Raw genomic sequence first — 24024 nt, 5'->3', positions numbered from 1 at the left:
CCCGGCGCCCCGGGCCGGCGAGGGGCGCGCCCGCGGCCGCGGCCGCTGCATGGCGCTGAGATGGCGGGGGCGCCGCGCGGCGGAGGCGGCGGCGGAGGCGGCGCGGGCGAGCCCGGGGGCGCCGAGCGGGCGGCCGGGCCAAGCCGCCGGCGCGGGCTCCGGGCGTGCGACGAGGAGTTCGCTTGCCCAGAGCTGGAGGCGCTGTTCCGCGGCTACACGCTGCGGCTGGAGCAGGCGGCCACGCTGAAGGCGCTGGCCGTTCTCAGCCTGCTGGCGGGCGCGCTGGCGCTGGCTGAGCTGCTGGGCGCGCCGGGGCCCGCGCCCGGCCTGGCCAAGGGCTCGCACCCGGTGCACTGCGTCCTTTTCCTGGCGCTGCTCGTGGTAACCAACGTCCGGTCCCTGCAGGTGCCCCAGCTGCAGCAGGTCGGCCAGCTGGCGCTGCTCTTCAGCCTCACCTTCGCGCTGCTCTGCTGTCCTTTCGCGCTGGGCGGCCCCGCCCGGGGTTCCGCCGGGGCCGCTGGGGGGCCAGCGGCTGCCGAACAAGGGGTTTGGCAGCTCCTTTTGGTCACCTTCGTGTCCTATGCCTTGCTGCCCGTGCGCAGCCTGCTGGCCATCGGCTTTGGGCTCGTGGTGGCTGCGTCGCACTTACTGGTCACAGCCACCTTGGTCCCCGCTAAGCGCCCACGTCTCTGGAGGACGGTAAGTACAGCCGCGCACCCCTCATCTGGTCTCGGACACACTTGCTGGGACGATGCTGGGATCGCCCGGAGTCGGGCGCGCTTTTTCCCATATGGCGGGTGGGGACACAGAGGCTCCGACTGGGGGTGTGTTCAAGGTCACTCCAGCGAGTTGGGGACGCAGTCGGGGCTGGCATCCTCCGGCCAGGGCTCTCTTCAGAGTTACAATCCACAAAGCGCCCCTGGCGTGAAGTGTGGAGAGGGGAGACAGGTGTGGAGAGAGAAAGGTTTGGCCAAGGTCAGGGAGCTGATGAGTGGCCAGACGGCGGCCAGAGGGGTCCGCCGGTCTTTTGCCGCACCCATCCCCACAGAGGGACTGAAAGTGGGCGAGGGGAGGAGACCCCCAGGGCGGGCTCCCAAGGCCGGCTCTGCGCGCAGCGCGGGGCTCTTCTCCTGCGCACCTAGAGCGCGTGCGGGGCTTGCCTCCCCGCCCTGCAGACCCGAGGGGAGTATATGTGGGTGGTGGGAAAGGACTTCGCCTCTTCCAGCCTTGCTGGCAACCATATTGTGGACATGCCTCCGGCCCAGAAAGAGTGGGGTTTGCCAAGGTCAAACACAGGCTAGTCCCTGCCGCTGCCACTCGGCGGTTGCCCTGACCCTGCCTTCTCTGCGCCCGAACTTTGTCACTGTCTTCCCAGTCGGGCGGGCGAGATGGTTGCAAGGACGAAGACGCTGTCTGCCTCCCGCGGGCTCTTCCTGGGCCCTGGAGGAGCCTGCTCTTCAGCTGCCGGGAGGTGGACGTGGACCAGAGATCTTTGCCCCACAGCGGGGCTTTTAGAGCTTCCACTTGTGCCCATCTCTAACGGGCCGCGGGGATGGGGATGGGGAGTGGGGGATGGGGAGATTTGGAAGACCCTGAGGAGGGTTTTGTTTCTGCCTGTAGCTGCAGTTTAGCAGGGGGATGGTATGAATTCAAATGGAGTGGGGGAGCCCATCTCAGGAAAGGAAGCAGTGGTGGGAGCAAATTGGGGAGAGGTAAGGGGTTGGAAGGGAAGCTGAATCCAGGGAGATTAGGGAAGAATAACTGGGGGGGGCGGTGGTGAGGAGTCCCACAGCCTGGCCCCAGGGGACCAGCACCCAAAGATCTAAGGAGGTGTCCTTAGATGGTGATGCCAGGAGCAGCACACAGCGGAGCCATGAGATGCTCAGCCTGGCACAGGGATAGACACATCACTGGACTTGTGTGTTAGGGTCAGAGAGAGACCAGCATGTGCTCAACCCATGGGAAGGGGCAGGAGGGAAGAAGACAGGAGTACATGGAGAATTGTCAAAGAGGGCATCGGAGGAAGAGAGGAAGAGAGGTAGAGGTGAAGGGCAGAGACACAAAAGGATGGCTAAAGGCTGAGGAAAGGGGAAAGGAGCCAGAGGACTGCATGTCCTGGAGGGGAAGGAGGCTGGGATTCTTCCACAACCTCTTCCACAGCCTCCTGTGGGCAGCACGTGGGCCTTGCCTGACCGTTCTCAGGGGGCATTCCTGTATCTCCTACCGCCCCCACCCCCCATATGTTTGTGTTTAGCCTGGGCCTCGTGCTGGTCCCCGCAGCCAGACCTGCAACTGCAAGACTCCCCAATCTGACCAGATGCCGGGGCAGCTCGGGAATAGGGAGCGGCTGAGCTTGGTCCCTTCCCAGCCACACTGCATTCTCTCTGTGTTATTACACCAGGGAGTCAGCTGGTGTAATAAAAGGCTGCATTATTGTCTTTCTCTTTTAAAATAAAGATATTCCTATATAGCCTCTAGTCATTTCTTTTAGAGAATTAAAGATTAAAAAAGAGAGGGAGGGGAGAGAATCTGTAAAGGAGTTTCTGGACACAGAGAGCTCTGCCCCTCCCCCTGGGATAAGATGAGTCCCTGTGACTGTCACTGTAGTGGGGAAGGAAGCCCATCCTGGGAGCAAGGATTCTTAGGGAGCAGACATCTGGGTATTCCTGCTAGCTGTGACTCCCTGGGCAATCCAAAGCCTTCCCTCACTGAGCCTCAGGTTTCTCACCTGTGTAAAGGGCAGAATGGCCCCCCTGCAGGGTTGTAGTGAAGACAAGCACTTCATATTAGAAAAGCACATATTGGCCTCTTTAGAATGTTCTATTCAAGTCCACGTGTCTATACAGGTGGTAGTGATATTGACAAACACATGGGGATCAGTGCAGGGAAACTTACAGTGTGGGGAATGGGGCAGATGATTCCCCAGGGATTCCGTTTTCCAATTAGAGAATTCCAGGAGCCTGTGAAATCTGTCCTTTATGAGCTCTGCAATTTGGTGCTTGAGATGGTGAAGAAGACGGCACACACATTTACACAGCATTGATGTTTCTGCTGCTCTTCACTGCTTTACCATCCACCTCCTATTCGGACCTGTGCCACTGTGCAGTGCAGTCACTCGTTGACAGCACCTTGTCCTCCGTACTGAGTTTTGGGCAGGTGGTAGCCATGCTGGGCATGGAGTGGATGCCCCAAAGAGGATGAAAGATGGAGTGAATGAACGAAGGAATCTTTGCAGGGGATTTCCCTCACTGCCTACATAGCAGGATGCTGCTTCAGAGTATGAGATCTCCACGGTGATCTGGTGCTGAGCCCAGTGACTGGTCGGCCCAGTGGGCTCCAGAGTCAGGTTAACTCCGTGGGGCAAAGGAGCTCCCTCCCTTGAATCCCACCCCTTTCTCTGAGACCCAAATGCCTTCTTGTCAAGGATAACCCCAAGGAGGCCTGGAAAAGGCCTCTGCTTTCTGAGGCCTGGGTTCAAGTCCCTGCTCTGAGCTATGGAGAAAGTTCTTGTGTTCTCTTTCCAGAGCCTTTGCCCCTCTGAAGCAAGACTCTCAGGGTTCCCTAGAGCATTCATGTTCCACTTCGGGTGCACAGGGCTCTGGGAATGCAGCCTGGGTGCTTTGGGGCATCTGGTTCCTCTCCTGTGAAGCCCAAGCTGCCCCAGGACTCTGGGAGGCAGAGGAGAGAACTCTGAAAGCTAGCGTGCATGACTGTTAGCACAGGTGGAATTGAGTAGCTAGGGCTTAGCTCCTCCCCTGGAGGAGTGCTTGATGCTGATGTCCCTGAGCAGAGAGGTCTTTAGGGGAACAGCCTTGTTCCTACCTGGGCTAGCACTGAGGAGGTACCCATAAATCTAAGTGGACAGAACTGAGTTTCTTTCCTCTCCCAGCCCCTTGCTTTTGGGTCACTGATTGTACCTATATGAAATACAATTCATTTTTGTTTAGCTGAGCACCTGTCAGAACTGAAAGCATCCTGTTCAAGACATCCATGGCTGCTCACAGTCAGTAGTGGGCAAGGCCTGCCAGGGTGGGCTGTAGATCATGGGGGTGGGGTAGGGGTGAGTGCCAAGGAACATGGGGGATGAGGAAGGCAGAGAAAGGGAGACACTGGGTGTCTGGGCTTGGCCCCTTGTGATGCCATTCATAGACTTGGAGAGCCTCAGAGGGAGTAGCTTGGAATCTTGGGAAAGGGGGGCCTGGACAGGGCCCCAGTCCTTCCCACAGGGGTCCCCGTCCCACCCTGCACCCTGCATTGCCTGGGGAGAACCAGGGTGCAGCACCTGTGTGCAAGAGGAAGACCTGGTGTCTGCCAGCTCTGAGCTTCCTCTCGTAGCTACTTTACTCTGCATAGCCTCGAAATACCCACTTTTTGACCAGTGTGAATCAGGATGTTGTATTTTTACTTAATTTTTTTCTGAAGTAGGGATCCGTTGCAGTGTGCAAATTATATGCTTTCAATTTGGTTGCTTATCAATGTAAATGAAATACATTTCAGTTTCTGCCGAGTTCTTGGCTGTAGGCAGGATAACAGAAATCACGATTATCATGGAGAAATGGGAGTCAGCTGAAATTTCCCTGTGCAGCTCCAGTTATGTCTGAGCTCTGGTTCAGAACCATGGCTTGGTTGCTTGGAGGTGAAACAACCTAACCACAGCATGCAGAATCGTAGAGCGCAAGGGCCCTGGATGACCTGGTTGTTTATAGCAAAGCTCGCGGCATAGGTGTGCGCTGGTGACACCAATCTGCCAGCCCTCAGGCTGTGCCCCATAAGCCTTTGCGCTCCCTGTGCCCACTGCCCAACACACTGTCTCCTCCCAGTTTACCCATGCCCTGCCTCCCTTTCCCCAGCCTCTCCCTCTGCTGGCCCTACCTCCCCTGCGGGCCCCTCCTCTGGCTGGGCCTTCCTCTGCAGCTGGGATCCTCCTCCCCCACCAGCCCCTCCTGCTGCTGGTCCCTCCCCTGGCTGGGCCCCACCTCCTGGGGCTGGCCCCTACTCCCCAACAGACCCCTCCTCCACTTCCCCTCCCACCCGCCCCCTTATCTTTGTGGCCCGCAGCCTGGTCCTGTCACCATGGAGTACCCATCTGCTGCGCATCCATCTGCCTTGGTGGAGCCACTGCCTACAGCGACAGGGCTAGGGTTAGAGCTGGGTCAGGGAGGGTAACAGGTGGGTTGCTCCTCCTGGCACAGGGGTCAGGCTGTGTGAAGGCAGGGAGTGGGCTTCCCTGCCCCCTGCTGTGTGGCAGCCTGGTGACCTGAAGGTAGTCCCCTTGTCCTTGCCTGGACACTCTTCCTGAGGTCAGTTTTGCTGCGTCCTGGGCATGGCCCCCACGTTCCTGTGCTCCCGACTGGTTTCAGTACTGTCGCAGCTTCGCTGCTCCCTCCAGCTCCACATTGCCCCCAGACCTGTGTTTAGTGGTTAGGGAGCAACAGCAGGGGACATCCATGCCCCTGGAACCCGCTCCCCCCTTTTTACTCGTAGGGGTGGGTGGTTCCCCTGGTCCATTTCCCTTCACCCCCTGGCTTATCCTCCCTCAAGGGCTGTTAACTTTAATATAAAAAGCTTCCAGAATTGCCCCTGTCAGGGCAGCTGGGATGAGGGTGAGCAGGAAGTGGGTCTGGACAAAAGAGAGGGAGAATGGTCCTGGACATCAGGCCAGGGGCTCCCATTCACTCCACCTCTGAGGTGGGCTGGAGGGCCCAGGGACTTTTCTCTGCCCCTCCACAATGTGCCCAGCAGGGGCTGCACTGTGGAAGGAGCCGTAGACCCGTGCTGAGTCTGGTCGCACTGATGGACTGAAGGACAAGGGGGCAGCTCCTTCAGGGACCTGAGAAGAGCTAGGAGCAGACACAGGGGGTGGAGTCTGCAGCTGCTGGGGCCTCCCTGCCTCTCTTCGATGGTTCCCATGAGCCCACAGTGTTTAGGTGCCAGGCTTGAGCTGGGGGCTGGTTTACCGGGGGAATAAGACCTCCCTTCCTCTGGGAAGCTGTAGTCTACTGGCGAGACCCTGGTCAATAACTCGGACTGTAATCCTGCAAGGGGGGACATTCAGGTGACCTTTGAAGGTGTGCACAGGGGACAGACCAGGCCTAACCGCTTGAGGCGGCTTCCCTGTGGACTAGGCGCTCAGCCAGGATCGCTGGACCAAGCACAGGGCTGTGAGCGAGCGAGAGTAGTGGGGCGAGTCCTGCAAAGGCCCAAGTGGGGCAAAACTACACTGTGGACTTGCCCTTTCTCCCAAGAGCAGTGCCGAGTGTGGCCACAAGGAGGTTGGAGTGGGCTGGGGGCTGTGTGAGGACCCGAGGGGACCACTCAGCAGGCTCTGGTCGGTGGTGTCCGCTTGCCACTGTCACCACTGGCTTTTAGAGTTGTTTGCCTGCCCTTTTGGGGTTCATGGTGGTTTTAGGTCGATGTCCCTCTCCTGTCACATCTCTGAGGTTGAGAGGGCCAGGGATCAACTCCTTAGGTTCACAGGTTCCTGCAGATGCCCAGAAATGTCCCTGGACCATTTCGTGACTCAGACAGAAGAGGGTGGGCATGTGAGGTGGGTGACTCTCCTGCCATTTCAGGGGCTCTAGTGTATCTGTGTGACTTTGGGCGTGGGATGATCCCCATGCCTCAGTTTCTCCCTCACCAAAGGGAACAGTAGCTCCCTCCTGTGGTTTTGTAGAACAGATACATCCTCCAGTTAATATGGATGGATTATGCCTGCGAGGCGTTCCCTGTCCTCCCCACACTGTTCTGGGCCCAGTGAAGTGGGACCTATCCCTTACTGTCACTTACATACATAGCTGTATGTAGCTGATGACCTACTAGTTAGTCTCTGACTTAGTAAAACTGAATAGTTGCAGTGAGGCGCTGGTCTTGCTCAAATGTTCGGAGAGACCCCCAAAATGCAGGTGGCTGGCATAGTGTGTTCAGCCCAAGTGTTCTCTGCCAGACTGTACTAGTGGGAACACCCTGTGGAACAGCCCCAGTCAGAGGTGGCCATGTGTCCACAGTGGAGACAGGTATCCCTGTGGCCATGATGCCAGGCTGACCCCTTTTCAGCTGGGTTTTGAACCCCAAGCAGCATGGGGGCTGAAGTGGCAGGGGCAGGGGTTTGGGCAAGGGTTTGGTGAGGAGAAGCAGCCTGGCCACCTAGCCATGTCCACATAACCCCCTTGGGGAGTTCACACGACCACAGGTCCTCTCTTTACCCTGAGGGGCTGAGCAAGGTAATGGGAACAGACCTTTCCTGCTCTCCATGTAAGCATATGAGTTACATCCATCCCTCCTCTTTGCATGAACATATGCAAACACACATGGTCATGCATAAACACATGCTCTACACACACATAAACACACACACCCATACATGCACGTACCCACACAAAAACCCTCCCAGATGCATACGCTCACGCTCATTCTCCCCCCAAACATGGATGCACATAATCACACAGAAACTCACACTTATAAACTAGTGCATACTCACACATCCATGCCCACTTGTGTGCATGCACTTACATATTCACATGCACCCTCACACTCATTTTATACCTACACACTAGCTCACACACTCCCACAGTGCACTCACAAATACATGCATGCTCAGCCACTTACATAGGTTCACACACAAAGCACTGCGCATTTGCACACTGATAAAGTAAGTGCACTGACATGCACACTCGTAAACTAATGCACACTCACATGCTCACGCTCACCTACGCTCACTTCACTGTTACTAGTATGTGGGTCTTATGAGTAGATGTGCCATCCTGGTCTGTGAGGGAGGGCAGCCTGTGCCCTGTGTCTCAGCAGCACCACCACAGAGACCTGGGTTGAAGCCCAGTTCCTGCACCTCCAGCTCAGTGACCTTGGCAATCTCAGAATCTGGCCTGTGAAGGGAAGCCAGGCTGCCAGCCTTACCTGCATCACGGAGGTGTAGTGAGGGCTGGTGGGAGGGCAGGCGTGTCTACATGGGACTTGGGAGCTCTGGAGGCAGGGACAGGCTAGGACTCTAAAGCCTTCCTTAGGGAAGGGAGTGGGGCTGCCTGCCACTTGGCTGTGCCCCTCTCCAGTGCAGGCCAGGGCAGGCACCTGGGGCTGGGGGGCAGGATGGGAGGGCTGCCTCCACCACCCAGTCTTCCTGTTCTCCCTCCCAGTGTTTCTCCTCTGTCCCCTTTAACCCTTCGGCTCCTTGTGCCCTCTTCAGGTTGACCTGGGCTCTTTTCTCAGTGGAGCATTGGGTGTCTTCTGCATTATTTTGCTAAGGGGGTCCCATCTGTCCTCCTACCCCATGCGTGTTTCCTTCTGCTGTGCAGAGATGCTAGCCCCAGGAAGGAAGTAGGAGGTGTGGGAGAATCCCTGGGGGCAGGGCAAGAAGAATAGGAGCCCACCACCGCGGCCCATCTCTGGCTTTGTGCTAAAGGCAGCGCAGACCCTGGAACAATCCCATCTCCCTGGATTAAAGGGATGGCAGGAACTGCTTTGATCTCCAGGCTTTAGTGTTCGCTCTGCCTTCAGTTTGGGTTGGGAAGAAAGCCTGGAGCTGAGAAGAGCTGTCTGCTTCCCAGAGCTTGGGTGTGACTTCGTAGAGCCTGAACACAGCTCTCTGGGTGGGGCTTCTGTGTGGGAATGTGCCTGTGTGCACACATGTGCGTGTGGATACGTGTGACTGTATGTACACACCATGTGTGGATGTGTATGTTTGTGTGTTGGGGCATGCCCATGTGCATGTGTTTTCATGCATGTATGCTTGTGTGTGCATACAAGTGCAATAGCATTGGCAACATTCAGAGGAATCTGGGAGCAGGTGGACAGGACGCTCCCAGCAGTGTGATGGGGTCCCCAGAAATGCTGGGAGCCCTACACTACAGCCTCTGAGCCCCATAGAGGAGAAAGTCCATGCTGGTGCACATTCTGAATCTGAGTACAACTTTTTGTTTTGATTCTAAAAATACAGAGCAGCTCTTTTATCAGAGTACAGTGTTTCCTTGTTTCCTTCTCCGAAGTAGACTCTTCTCTGAAGTAGACTCTTCAGCCTTCGGGAAGTGGCTCAGCCTGAGAAAATGCAGATGCATTGTGCTTGGCTGGCCTGGCTCCCCGGTGCTTGGCCATCTGAGTGTTCTTTTATTTTCCCCCTTCTTTTTTTTTTTGAGATGGAGTTTTGCTCTTGTTGCCCAGGCTGGAGTGCAATGGCATGGTCTCGGCTCATTGCAACCTCCGAGTCCCAGGTTCAAGCAATTCTTCTGCCTCATCCTCCTGAGTAGCTGGGATTACAGGCATGTGCCACCATGCCTGGCTAATTTTGTATTTTTAGTAGAGATGGGGTTTCTCCATGTTGGTCAGGCTGGTCTTGAACTCCTGACCTCAGGTGATCTGCCCACCTTGGCCTCTCAAAGTGCTGGGATTACAGGCATGAGCCACCGTGCCCGGCCCAGGTGGGCACATCTTTTAGGCCAAGCGCCTTGGCTTCAGTTTGTTCAAGGGTGAGAAATGGGCAGTGCCTGAGAGCTCAGCTGATGGTGTGGCTCCTTGTGGCTGCTGTCACAGGTGCTGTGGGTGGGAGTGGACAAGCTGGAAGTGGCGCTGTTCTGAGGTTCTGGTGTCACCCTCTCTGGGAGGCTCAGATGGTCACTGTGTCATTCATTGATCTTCTGGGCAGGGATGTATTGAGACATGTAGGGAGCGGACTGTCTTTGATGGGAGCTGTCCCCAGGGTGCTCTGCCGCCTGGGGGCTTGCATCTGTCTTCCTGACTTCCCTGCCTTGTGTTCCTCGCTTTCCTGCTAGTGTCCTCATGTCAGATTCTACCAATCTTTTCTCCCTCCTAAGCTGACCTCGCGAGTGTGTATGACCTGGGAGGGGAGACTGGGCTGGCTTGGAGAGGGGCACCATGGGGGAACAGGCTGCATGCGGTCCTCACGCCCCCTTGGAATTGAGGCGCCAGTGGTTACACAGGAAGCACCGAAGATGGCTGCTTTTCCAGGTCCCCGTGAGAATCCTTTCCTAGGTCTGGTGAACATAGCTTCACATGTTAGAAACCTGATGATGGGAGCTCAGAGAGAGCCTGTCAAATTCTTTAAAAAAAAAATTGTGTTGTTTTATTTTTATTATGGAAAATTCAAATATACACAAAAGTAGAGAGACCAGCACAGTGATTTCTTGAGTACCCATCACTGGCTTCAACAATTATCAGCATTCTGCCGGCCCTGTTTCAAAGGATGCTAATTCTAAAACGCTTTTATTAATTCAAACACCAGAAGCTAACAAGCAATTACGTTAATTTAAAAACCCGCTTGTGTGAGACACTGAAGAAGCAGCCATGGTTTAAAGAGAATGGCATCACACCAGCACTGAGCCACTGGTGAGCACCGTGGAGGGACTGGGTGGTGTCCACTGGGGGCTCAGTCAGGGAGGAGGGCAGAGGGACCACCCCACCATCCAGACACCTGGGAGATGGCAGGCTGATCGCAGTCTGGGAATTTACCAATGAGAACATGCCCAGTGCTGTGCAGGGAGCAGTTGTGTGGAGTCAGCTCCTTTGCTGGCCTGTGGCCCGAGTGCTGTTAGTTCATGTGAGAAAGCACTCCCTCCAGTAGGCCCCCTGACTGTGCCTACACTCACGCTCTGCTCTGGAGAGGCTGGTTTGGAGGACTGTCCTGCGGTGGTTCTCCTGTCCGCATGGATTGTCTGAATGCCACCCAGGCTGAGGGACTGTGCTGGGGCAGCCCGGGTGATGGCACATTGAAAATGGGAGCACATTCAATGGAGAGGTTTTCATACCCAACAGGATTGATCTTGGGGTGAGAAGGGACCACCCAGACCAGTCCAGGGATCAGGAGGCTGCTCCGTGAAAGGAGGGAAAACCCTCTTGGCCAAGGGTGCAGTGAGGGTTGTAGGTCTGAGAGCATGCTCTGCCCAGAGCTGTGACATGGCCGGGGCATGTGCTCGCATGTATGCGCATTGCAAGGCAGACAGGTCAGAGGTAAGTACAGGGCTCAGTGACTCTCTAGCGTGCCAAGGAGGTGGCACTCCATCCAGTATCTGGGATGATGGGAGTATCTCACGGGGACTTTGACTATGGCCTAATTGTGGGTTGTGTCAGGCAATGGGATTAGAGAGAAGTTGGTGGCATAGGGGTGTCAGGGGCAGGACCCAATGAAGGCTTGAGAAGGACAGAGAGAGAAGATCAGGGGACTTGTGGGTTTGGCTTGGGCAGTGGCACCTGTCTCTGGAGGAGAGGAAGGACAGGTACCTGGGGGTGTGGGATGATGATGTCAGATTGGGATACTTTATCCAAGGACTATGGGACATCTTGGGTTGGGGGAGGGGCGCAGGGCTCCTCCAGGGTGCTAGTCTAGTGACCACGAGTGGTGTCAGCCCAGTGACCATGATGGATGCTAGTCCAGTGACCCTCCAGTGTCTGATGATTTTCTTTTGGTTAGACTGGGGTATTGGTTTTCAGCAGGAGGCCTGGGAGGACACACCCTCACTGCATTGTGTCAGGGCACATCTGTCAACAGGACTCATCATGGCCAGAGCTGGCAGTTACTAGCTGGCTAAGGTGGTATTGGCAGATTTCTCCTCTGTAGAGGTTTTCTCTTTTCTCTTCCTTTTCCATTCTGTGCTTTTCCGAAGGAAGTTACTGTGCCGAGCCCATACTGAAGGAGTGGGGAATTTACGTTCTTGAGGGCGGAGTAGCTATAAATGATTTGGAATGCTCCAAATTTTTGCCTATTCATCTGTTGTCCTTCATTTACTTTTTATTTAATCATTGATTTATATCAGTACTGATGTTTATTTTATACTTTGGGTTACAATTCAATACTGCTTTGTGTTGCTCAAATTGTTCCAACTTTGACCATTGGGAGCTCTTTCAGTTGGCTCCTGTGTCCTTTGACACTCCCCCTTCCCTTCATTTGTGTGTGTGTTTGTGACACTTGCTTTACTTTCTGGCCCTGCAAGGTGCTCCAGGCCCATCTGCTTGATTAGCAAATATTTTCTCTGCCTGAGCCCACAAATCAGTCATTTCTCCAGGGAGCCCAGTTCCTTTTATTGGAGAATTTTATTAAAGACCATTACCTGTCCTCCTGGTGTCCTCATTGCTCCTGGGGAGCCATTGCTTCTAGTTTTCTCTCATTAGGTAGAGCTAGAATGTATATATGCACACACATTTCTTTTTTTTTTTTTTTTTTTTTTCTTTGAGACGGAGTCTCGCTCTGTCGCCCAGGCTGGAGTGCGGTGGTGCAGTCTCGGCTTACTGCCAGCTCCACCTGCCGGGTTTACGCCATTCTCCTGCCTCAGCCTCCTGGGTAGCTGGGACTACAGGCGCCGCCACCAGGCCCGGCTAATTTTTTGTATTTTTAGTAGAGATGGGGTTTCACCGTGTTAGCCGGGATGGTTTGGATCTCCTGACCTCGTGGTCTGCCTGCCTCAGCCTCCCAAAGTGCTGGGATTACAGGCGTGAGCCACCGTGCCCGGCCTGCACACACAGTTCTGTAACTTTGCGTAGGTACCCTCCTGTGAATTAAGCCAAACACGAGTTCATTCTGGTGCCTCAGAGTCTAACCTGCCTCCTATAGCGAGGAGCCGACCCTGGTGATGTTTTCAGGTGGTGCACAGTCAAGTAGAGATGCCCCAGGGCCTGCAGACAGGTCCTGTTCCTCCTGGTTGCCTTTTCCGTGCATGCTGGTGCTCAGTCCAGCTGACTCCCTGGGAAGCCCTTCTCTTTCCGGCTGTCTGGCTGAGTTAATCTGGCCCATGAAGGTTTCTTCAGGGTGTTTCCAGGTGCTGGCTCTTTGGCCATTGGGGGCTCTTTCAGTTGGCTGCTGTGTCCTTTGACATACCCCCATCATTTTGTGTGTGTGTGTGTGTTTGTGTGTGTAATGCTTTCCTTACTCTCTGGCACTGCGTGGTGCTCCAGGCTCACCCTGATACCTCAGAGTCTAACCTGTGTCCCACGCAGTGTCCTTTGTTGGGTTTCTCCTTAGGTCTCCTTGATAACTTTGTTTGGTAGGTACTACAGTTGCCACCAATCTGCCCATCTGTTGGATGGAGAGACTGAGGCACAGAGGTGGTGTGGGCAGCAGGCAGGGGTAGGGCAGGGTGTGACCCTGGTGAGGATACCTGGATTCCTGTCCTCACTCGCAGCCCAGCACAGCCCTTGCTGGGGTGAGGGCCTAAAAGGGTGTCCATACTGGGAGACCAGCAGGCCGGTACCACCCAGGGCCTGGCTGGTGTGGGCAGCATGTGACTCTGGGCCACCATGTGGTCAGGGAACGTGGTGATGGTGTACAGATGGCCTGGGCTGGGCTGGGGTTGCATTCTCTGCCCCAGGAGTGACCAGCGGGCTGTGGTGGGGAGGCCGCCTTTCCCCCTGCAGCCCCTGGAGCCCCCATCTCTGAGTAGCTCGTGGTGACCCGAGCCTGCCTTTCTTGTCATTGTGACATGTGCTAAGCCATATCACGATTGCCTTGCCCCGGGCGGGACATGCATCTTTTGGACCTAAATGCCCCTCTAACAGTGAGTTCAGAGAGCTTCATGGAGAGAATTGAGAGTTCCAGACCTTGGGGACAGGTTTGGAACTCTCAGTTCCAACACAGTGGATGCATTTGGTGGTTGAGGATGCTCATCTGGGAAAATGCGGGGGCATGGGTGTCTCGGCAGGTGAGCCCTGTGCTCATGGCGGGTGTGGAGCACTTGGCAGATGACACCCAGCCCTACTGAAGTGTCCTTTCTGCAGCAATCCCTTCTCAACCACCCTCCTCCTCCGTGGGGTTTCTTTTTGTTGTTGTTGTTGTTTTTTGTTTGTTTTTTGAAGGGAGGCAGTGTCCAGCTCATAGAGGACTGGGTTGTTTGACGGTGCTTTTACTTTCCAGGGGTCACGGGGGTCTGAAGCTTCCAATGCGAGTGTTGGTTTCACTGATGACAGTGCCCTTCAGATGTCCCAAGGGCAGGTAGTGATGGTTCCCATTCTAGTGAGGACAGATTGTAGTTAACAGAAATGGGGAGGCAAGCTAATGGAAAGAGAGGAGCGGCTGGTTCCCTCTGAGAAAGGGTTCCCCGGGCCCTGGGAGGCCTTGCAGGCACACCTCCATGTAGAGCAGAGATGAGGGGGACCAGCCGCCACTCCCCCCAGCCTCCATGGGCTGCTACCCTACACGGAACAGCTCTGATACACACGGGGAGGGTCGGTCATCGTGACAACTGACCTGCCAGCTGTGCTATGTCCCCACCACCGTGGACTCCTTGTCGTACACTTGTAATCTAAGCCCATTGTGCTCCAGGAGGAAACCAGGGGAGAAAGGAAGCTAAGATGTGGAAAATCTCCAAGGGAGGTTTTGTTGTTCCTAATTATCATTTTTGCTTTAAGGGCTGGAGTCCACCTGCCTTTCACTTCCTGTAGAAAGTGGGTGGGCCGGGCGCAGTGGCTCAAGCCTGTAATCCCAGCACTTTGGGAGGGCGAGGCGGGGATCACAAGGTCTGGAGATCGAGACCATCCTGGCTAACACTGTGAAACCCCGTCTCTACTAAAAAAATACAAAAAACTAGCCAGGCGTGGTGGCGGGTGCCTGTAGTCCCAGCTACTCAGGAGGCTGAGGCAGGAGAATGGCGTAAACCCGTGGGGTGGAGCTTGCAGTGAGCTGAGATCCGGCCACTGCACCCCAGCCTGGGGCACAGAGCACGACTCTGTCTCAAAAAAAAAAAAAAAAGAAAGTGGGTGGTGGCCTCCTGTGCAGGCCCCTCTGCAGACCTCGCTGGCTTAGCTTTGGCAGCTCCAGTGCCCCACATGTCCTTTAGCCCCTGGGTCCTCCAGCTCCCTGCTCCAGCCCTGACCCTTTCCAGACATCCATGGTGTTCGGTGATTCTGAGCACTGAACTCACCCTAACATGCTTTGCATTTTGTTTGTGGAAAAAGCCAGATCTCAATGGTATCCACATCATGATGACAGCTCTGTCAAATGCACCGAGAGGGAAGCTAAATGGCCATGTTCAGGTACCGTGGAGATCTTCAGGGTCATAGTGGAGATTTCAAGGTCACCTTCTTGATACTGAGGGCCTGGGAGATGCCATCCTATTGGATGTCTTGCTGCCTTCTCTGACCCCACACAGGTGACAGCCATCCCATTTCTGGCTTGCAGAGGCTGTGGTCAAGGTGGCGCTGTCCAGCAGGGACAACTTCCTGCCTGTGCCTTTGCCAATGAGTGGTGTTTAATGTCGTCAGCCCCACAGGGTCAGGTGGGGTGTGTCTGATGTGTGTGGGGAGATGTGCTGGGTGAGGGTCAGGTCCCCTGTGGAGGTGTCAGACAGAGGATGGCTGTCAGCTGGGGCCCTGCAGATTCGTGTTCCCCGTCCTCCCTCCCTGTCACCTCTTTGAGAGTGGCTCTGATGTTGTTTCCAGATTACATGTGACCATTGGTCCTAGGTTTGTTTTCCAGCCTCCTGATGGACGTGCCTTTGAGGCTATGTCATACACCTGGGTTTGAAGGTGCTCCAAGTCTGTCCTCTCCCCTCCCTGTGGCCCCTGCCCCTGATCAGTGTCAACTCTTCTGCCTGCTCCTCAGTCCCAGCATCCAATAGGTGGCCAGGAGCTACCAGGTCTCCCTCCTAAATCCGTCTGGGGGCTCCCGTCCTGCTGCCTGTAGCTTGGCCCCATCGGGGTGACACCCATCTCTCCCGTCTCATGGTTCCGCCTCCTGGACTCTCTTGGCTCCCTGTTAGGCGGCAGCTGCTCCCCACGCTACTGGGTGAGTTGGTTTTTGATTTTAGTTCTGTTTCATAGTGTGCAGCACACATTCACATGTGGGGGTGTTTGTAGTTAATCCATGTGAGACAGTGACAGCCAGAGCCTGCAGGTTTCTGCTCCCTGGGGCACAGGTAGAAATGCCTGGGCTTAATCAGACATAGAAATTCTCCAATTTTGCAAGTGACCAAGGGACACCCGTTTCATACAATACTTACAAACTGCAGCCCCTCTTCAGGGCCTCTGGCAGGACATGCCATAGCCCTGCATGGCTCGTCAGAGGGGCCTGTGTCCAGACGCAGTGGTCTGCAAGATGTAGAGACAGACCAGATGAGACCGGTGGCAGGCAGTGGGGAGCGGAAAGTGATAGTGGAGGGGAAACCTGGGTCAGGCTGGCGCCAGGTGCCTGATGCTTGGGCCTGAGCCTGGTCCTGAGCCTGGAGTGTGGGTGTACTGCTAGCGCTGGTTTCTTCTCAAGCTGGCCCGTTCCTTGTGTCTCATCTGTTGAAGCTGAAGTGGGGACAGGACTGAGGGAGTGTGCAGAGACCGGGCTCTGGACACTGCGTTTCCCCATCTTGTGCTGGTGCTCACTGTGTTCCCAAATCAGCATCCGGGCTGGTTTTTTTTTTTGGAGAGCTCACCTTTCCTGAATCTTTCCAGAGGAGTTTGTGCAGGTGTTGTGGGAACAGCCACTCTACACATATGTATTCTCCAAGGCTCTTGGTTTTCTGAAGCTGCTATAACAAAGCACCACAGACCGGGCACCTTCAACAACAGAAACGGATAATCTCGCAGTCCAGAGGCTGGAAGTCCACGATCAAGCTGTGAGCAGGGCTGGGCTCTCCCGTGACCTCGCTGCTGGGCTGCAGACAGCCGTCTTCTCTCTGTGCCCTCACAGAGTCTTCCTGCTGCCTGTGTCTGTGTCCTCATCTCCCTTCTCATGAGGACACCAGGCAGATTGGATTAGTGCCCACCCTGATGGCCTCATTTTAATTTAATTGCCTCTGTAAAGACCCTGTTTTCAATTAGTCACATCCCGAGGTCCTGGGGGTTAGGACTTTATGCATTTTGAGGGACACAATTTGGCCTTGATACTAGGCCTGGTTACTCCTTGTCCCCGACATGCTGTCTCACGGCCACCCGCACAGGGTGAGGACGAGCTCCTGCCTAGCTGGCTCCCTGTGTCCCTGGCCCCACGCCATGGGTTTGGCCGCAGGCAGTGTGGCTTTTGGAGAGCTCTTGCTATGTTCTCCGGGCGGCCTGGGCCCTCTTCATGTGTGTGGGATGTCAGGCTCCACATGTTGCTTCCTTCTCTCCCTGCAGCTTGGCGCCAACGCCTTGCTCTTTGTCGGTGTGAACATGTATGGGGTCTTCGTGCGGATTCTGACTGAGCGTTCGCAGAGGAAGGCGTTCCTGCAGGCCCGGAGCTGCATTGAGGACCGACTGAGACTGGAGGATGAGAACGAGAAGCAGGTCAGTGGCTTGGGCCAGTCAGCCTAGAGGGGTTGGCTGTGGTGCTGGGGAGGTGGAGGAAGCTGCCTTCCTGAGCCTCAGTTTACCTCGTGGTGATATGGGCCACAATTCCCAGTGGTACATGTTGGTATTTGAGGCTGTGGAGGAGATGCCCTGAGGTTTTATAGTTAGCAAATGGACAGGCAGGCTGGGTTTGCTGTCCGTGGGATAGTGCTGGAATGGAGCTGCTCTGGGGACAGCATTTGGGCACACTGACTTCCAGTTACAGCTGGAATAAGTCAGCTGCCCAGGGAGGACGAGGCAGGTCCTGGCTGGGCCCCGGGTGAATGTGACCGTGCAGGTGGCCCTGACCCACTGGCCTGAGGCTCCCACCAGCCCTGCCCTTGGCTCAGTGTGGCCAACCCCAGAGCATGCTGGCACTTGTGGAAGGCAGAGGTGCCCTTGTGCTGGGAGTTGTAGAAGGGTCACGGTGGTCATGATACAACACCCACAGCCCTTGGGGTTGCTCCAATGGCTGGTATCACCCCATTTTCAGGATGAAACAGCCACGAGGGAAAGAGCAGTGGCTTGGAGGGAGCCATGCCTAGGTTCCCACCGCCCTCTGTGACCCGTCTTCTGTGCTCCCTGTCTGCTGCCTGGGGCCTGTGCCCAGCACGTGGGCTTAGGAAGAACCATCTGGGAGCCCCTGGGATAAGCCTGGCACATTCCAGGTGCCTCCACTGGAAGGATCTAGACTCTTCCCCCAGCCTTGGGGCTCACAGGCCTCTATGACACCAAACTGCTGATGTCTCAGGCCTGTGGCTGACATGTAGGATCTCTTTCTCAACAATGTGAATACAAGGTATTATACCAAATATAAATGTAAAAACTCACAAACACATTTCATGTATAGACATTGTTGCGATCCCTAATAGTTACAATAAAAGTAGGATATAGTTGAGAAATAGATCACATATGTATGTTTAGGTGGTGTGTGCATTGCCATGTATGTGAACATATAGGAGGGCGTGTCCATGTGGATGATATGTGGGCAGTGGTACATGTCTGTGTATATGTACATGTGCGTCCCTGTGGAGATGCATGTGTGGATATGTGCACATTTGCTTTTGCCTCTGTACATGTGTGCATGTGTGTCTGTGAATGCCTGTGCTCATGTGTATGTGTGTATGTATGTGCCTCTCTGTACGTCTGTGTGGTTGCATGTATGTGTGGTTTTGTATTCATGTAGATGTGTGTGTCTGTGTGGGCAGGCCTGTATGTCTGTGTGTGTATGTCTGTGATATGCAGGGATATGTGTATATGTGTATATGCCCATATGTTGATGTGTTATCTATGTGTGTGCATGAATGTGTTGGTATGTGTATAAATTGAGCATCTTTTGAGGCTGAACCCTGAGCATTTGCTCAGGCTGAACCCTGACTGACCTGGAGTCGGTCACACTGGGAGAGATACCTCCTTTGTGCTTTGTGACAGGTGTATAGCCTTATTTTGTTACCTCCATAAAATCCCAGAAATGAATCTTTGGAAGCCCTGTTCTCCCCTTAACTATATCCTCTGTAGTGGAGAAGGCAAAGGCTCTTTTCATGGGCCCTGCTTGTGTGCATTTCCGAATCATCCTTTTCTTTTCCTCTTTTGTCTCCCTCCCATCTCCTTTTCCATACCTTCCTTTCCTGCTTCTGTGTAGGTCTTTTTTCATTTATTTTCTGATGTTTGCTGCCTCTCCTAAGGACTCTCTTTCCTCCCAGTATTGTCTAGTCTAGCCTTTGCTGCTTGATGTGCAGCATTTCACTGGGTTTTATAGCAGCTCTGTGAGCAAGGGATTTTTTCCTCAGCCCTACGGAGGAGGCGGTCCACACTCAGGGAGGCTCAGAGATGTGTCCAAGTTCTAACTGCAGAGCGTACGTTCTTATGCAAGACATTTTCAAAATGTCACCCAATCCAGTTAACCCAGCCGAATGCTATTTATTGTTCAGATTTTGCCTTTATGTGTATTTTTCCCACGTGATTGCTGTTTTGGTGTATATGTAATTTTATTTTCTGTCTTTTTGCTTATCGTTTTGCACAGACATAGCTACTGGTGTGATAAATGTGATTTAAAACATCTGCTTATTCTTCCCGTTAATGCATGTTCTGCAGTGTTCTCAGTGTCTGACATTTAGATACCATGTTCTAACAGAGTTTTTTCTTCACGCACATGAAGTATTCACTGAGTAACATTTTTAGCAGTGTAAATATGTCATTTCTCTCCCAAGTTTCTGAGGTATTTTCCCAAACTTGTGCTCTTTTACATCTTTATAAATGATGTCTGCTTACATTCTGCTGTCTATAGCAGTCCAGGCCAACGGGGAGCCTGTTAGGAATGCAGATTGCCAGGCCTCGCCCAGCCCTGTAGGTGGGTCGGGGATCTGATGAGCTGCTCTGCAGTCCCTGTCTTTCTCCCCTTCTCCCTCTCCTTCTGCCTGTTGGTTTCCGCCTTTCTCCCTCCCTGCCTCCCTCTCTCTCTGTGAGGACTTGGCACCTCCTGTTTCCCCTGCCCCTTTCTGTTTACTAAGGCTGACGGCAACTCCTTCATGCTTGTTCACCTTCTGTATTTCTTTGTGACTAGTATGCTCCAACCCTTCATCCCGTTATATTCTGACTTCCCTGGCAGTCAGATGAACTCCTCATTGTATAACAGAAACACTGATGCCTCATCCCCACGTTTCCCCAGGTCTGTTCCTCTAGCTTTGCTTTTCCTTGTGTAAAAATTCAATCTGTTGTGTTTTCAAATGGAAGGATCATTTTCCTTCATGATTTCCTCTGTTGCTTCAAAGCTGAGCTGATGTTTTGACACCTGAGCGCTGATTGAGGACATGCCTTCTGTGACTTTACCAAGTGTATCCTCAGACCTCAGCTGTCCTGACTTTTGCTGTATTTTTTCTGTCGATTGCCTTTGAGCCTGCAGGGTTGTATCTCACAATAACTATCTGCCTAGATGGGCTGGTAATCAGCATTCAGCTTCCTCCTGGCCACCTGCTGCCCAATGTCAGTGCAAGGAGCCTTGTCTCTTTGGGATGGCAGAGGGGAGCACTTGGGGCCCAACAGGGCCCTGCCAGCTCTTGGGTCTCTCAGGTACACAGGCACTTTGTCCCTCAGCATCTGCCTGGGGACTGCCTGGCCATTCAGAGAGCCTGGAGGTGGCCATGGCAACCCTGCCCAGGCCTCACATGTGTCAGCATGAAATGCCAGTCTCCTGAATGACAGGTGAGGGAGCCTTACCATGTGGCTAGTTGTGAGCATCTGCCTTTCATATTTTAATTCCATTCATGGCACATTTCCATTCAATACCTGTTCCCAGAGCCTTCCGCAGCCACTTGGACCATCCAGGCAACACAATGAGTGATAGGAGAGGATTAGGGGATGCCCTGAGGTTCTGAGAGGGGAGATAGGGGGATGGGAACTGATTCTGCGGGGAGATCCAGGGAGACACACCTGGACCTGGGAGAGGATCTGGGTGTGGACACACCCCAGTCTGGGAGGGCTTCTGGGTGGATGTATCCTGATCCTAAGAGGGGATCTGGGGGATACCCCTTGGTTTCAGGATGGGATCTGTGGGGGACATACCCCAGTCCTGAGAGGGATTCTGGATCAGTGTACCCTGGTCCTGGAAGCTGATGTGGGCATCACTGGTAGGAGGCGGTAGAACGCAAGGCACGTCCAGAGGGACCGGAAGATGTGGGCTGAGTGAGGTCGAGTCGAGGGGAGGCGTGTGGGCAGACTCTGAGCCTTATGCTGTCATGCACAATGCTTTGAGGGAAATCATTTCATGTCCTGTGGCCTCAGCTGGAAGGAGATGGCTCTGACTGGTGGAGAGGGGTCAGGGCTGGCTTCTGTGTGTCTGTGCTCACAGAGGGGAGCTCCTGAGCCTAGCGGGAAAGAGACATCATGAACATGTTTTGAGGGTCAGTGCACAGGCAAGGGCATGGAGGCAGGGGAGCAGACACATTGGGGAGTTCGGCGGTGGTTTTCTTTTTGTTTCTTCCTGGGGGATGAATGCATAACTCAGAGGCACTGTGGTCAGCGGCTTTGTGAGCAGGGAGAACATTGTGCTCAGTTCATAAAACAGGAGTTCGGCTCAGGAGGCTCAGAAAACACCTCCTAGGGATGTGCCTGTGGACAGGTCTGCACTGTATGGCCTGCACTGACTGCCTGGGTTTACAGGAGAGCACAACGGGGGACTGCTATTCTGAAATGCAAATTCCTAACATTAAAACCTCTCATCCTGTCCCAGCTGAACCAGTTTTGTTCCGGGATGGGAACTGATGGAACAGATGGAGATGGCTGTAGCAGCAATGCCCTTGCTCCGAGCCTCCTGGCAGTGCCAGGGGTGGAGGCCGCCGGCTGTCACTCTCTTCTCCACTCTGTTTACACATTGGATGCCTCTGTTCCCCAATGCCAGATCGTTCTTGCCCAGTTTGATAAGTTATGTTTCAACACCAGTAGTAGCGTGTGCTTCGCCTTAAGCCCTGGGGAGCACCTTTTAATTTCCTGGTTTATGATGCCAGGGTTGGCTTTTACCAGCCAGGATGCATCCTTGGGTGCTCTGTGCCTACTTACTGCTAACTTTTGCAGCAACCCATGAAGAAGGTGACAACAGATACAGCCAATAGGAGCTTTCTCCTTTCCCTCCTGTACTGTTTAGTTCCAGTAGCCCTGCAGTTGCCCTGCAGAATCTTTGAGGCTTTAAGGGTCTGGTCTGCTCCTGCTGAGGCAGGTGCCAGTCTCAAGGGGCTAGGCTTCTGCCAGCATTCTTATGAGGGGAAATACTACAGTAGCTCTCACTGTCCTCTCCTCTACCTTCTCAGGGCAGCCCATAGAATAAGAGGCACTGGAAGAGAAGGGTGGGGTAGGGAATGGGGGCTTGCCTGTTTCATTGCACGACTTCCTGTCTGTCTGGAAAGTTGTCTGCTGTACTTAGGAAAGGTTTACCTGAATTGTCAGTGTGCCTGAGACTGATTCCTTTAGGGGGATTTGAATGAGCTTAAATGACCCCTTCTCTCAACACAGCAAAACAAAGAAACAGAACAAAGGGTCACCGTGGGCCCCTGCCCTTCATCTGTCCTTGCCTGCAGGGTCTGGGCAGAATAGAAGAAGGTCAGGGTACCAAGATGTTCTTTCTGAGTTGTCAGATCTCTTTAAAATTAATTTCAGCCCTCTATATCATGGTTAGAAATGTAAGGACTTTATTCTGCTTAATAAATCTGAGAACTGTGTCCCTGAAAATTTAAATAACCCAGGAAAGATAACGGAGCAAATAACAGAGTCGCCAGTGGCAGAGCCAGGGTGAGCCCGGGATCTTCCAAGGAAACCACGTGGCTGTTTCTTCCTTTCGTGGCCACAGACTTCCTCAGCTAAAAAATGCTCACACAGACGTTTTAGGCTTACAAATAACCCAGCTAAAATGCTCCAAAGGGGTGTGAAGGTTCTTTTAACAGGGCTTTTTCTGTTTCTGAACAAAAATGTCAAAAGTTGGTTTTTTGAAATAGAAAAGCCTTAGAGAGACTGATCAAGAAGAAAAAGAGCAGACACAAATAAGGAGCATGAGGGATGAGAAAGGCTGCAGATAAAGCAGGGATTAAAAATAGATAATGGGGAAATGCTGAGAATAATTTTATGCCAGTATATTTGAAGAGAGACAAAATGGCCAAATTTCCAGAAAAAGTGTGAGTTACCAAAGATGATCCCCAAAGAAAAAGAAAGCCTGAAAAATCCTATAATTATTAAAAAGATTGATTCAGTAATTTACAAGCTCATCAAAAAGTAAACAGCAAGCCCAGATGGTTTTACAGATGAGTTAGACAGAACTTCAAGGAAAACGCAATTCCAATTTGATCAGTCACAGCATGGAAAGCTCGCTCTCTGAGCCCAGGTCGAGCTGGCTGGTGATTATGGAGGACAGAGCTCGGATTCCCACATCTCACAGAGGCCTGTCACATGGACGGCGGGGAAAGCCTCTCTCTCAGTCCTGTTTTCATTAGTGGTTTGGCTTCTTGGTGTTGAAGTGGATTGGGTGGGCGTCGAGTGGACGCTTGGTCCCTGCCCTGCTGCTGTTTCATGCACCAGGTTCTAGGAGCGAGGGGCAGGGCATGCTGCCTGGTCGGGGCGACATGACTCCTGTGTGCTATCAGCCCTCTGCCATTGCCAGGACACCCATGCAAGTGGAACTGAGGTCCAAGGTGTTTGTGGTCAGCATCAGAGGCTCTAGAATGCTCCCGGCTCCCAATTTGTTGGTCATATGCTGGGTAGTGGAGGTGACCTGCTTCATGGCCTCCTGGAGCAGCCCCTGCCCAGCCTCCTTCCTGCCTTGAATGCCAGCATCACTTCTGGGGACCATCAAAAGTGGTACTGGAGGCATCCCCCTCCTGCATGGATGTCACACATCTGGCTCCATGCTGAGGCATCCTGTTGCCCTGTGGCTGGCACAGCCTGCTGGATTCTTCAGTCTCCTTAGCTCTCCAGGAGCACCACATTGGGCCCCCCAGTCACCTCCTTCTGCTTGGTTTTTGTGGCTTGTGTGTCACAGTTTGCTCTGTATCAGCTCCGGGAATCCCAGAGTCTCCTCCCTGTCATTCTGTGGCCAGTGCTGCAATATTGTCGAGGAAGATGCTGGAGCTGGTTGTCGCCTTGGACTGTCTATGGGAGGCTCTCTGGGATGTCCTGGGGGACTGTGAGGAGGTTTGTGGGGACCTAGTTGTTTGCCACATGTGTCTGAGTTTTTTTTTTGTTTGTTTGTTTGAAACAGAGTCTCATTCTGTCACCCCGGCTGGAGTACAGTGGCATAGC

The 24024-nt window shown here is 53.7% G+C and overlaps 1 protein-coding gene across 1 annotated transcript in view; it reads left to right on the top strand.

Moving 5' to 3' along the window:
- The first annotated feature begins 60 nt into the window (after positions 1-60).
- ADCY1 (adenylate cyclase 1) overlaps positions 61-24024 on the top strand; it is a 142980-nt gene continuing 119016 nt past the window's right edge. The window contains exons 1-2 of the mRNA XM_007981391.3: positions 61-699; positions 17053-17202. Coding sequence (XP_007979582.3) covers positions 61-699; positions 17053-17202 — 789 coding nt within the window. The remainder of the gene's footprint in view (positions 700-17052; positions 17203-24024) is intronic.

Source organism: Chlorocebus sabaeus, chromosome 21 (assembly GCF_047675955.1).
Source record: "Chlorocebus sabaeus isolate Y175 chromosome 21, mChlSab1.0.hap1, whole genome shotgun sequence".
Classification (NCBI taxonomy): domain Eukaryota; kingdom Metazoa; phylum Chordata; class Mammalia; order Primates; family Cercopithecidae; genus Chlorocebus; species Chlorocebus sabaeus.
This window is presented reverse-complemented; position numbering and strand designations above follow the sequence as displayed.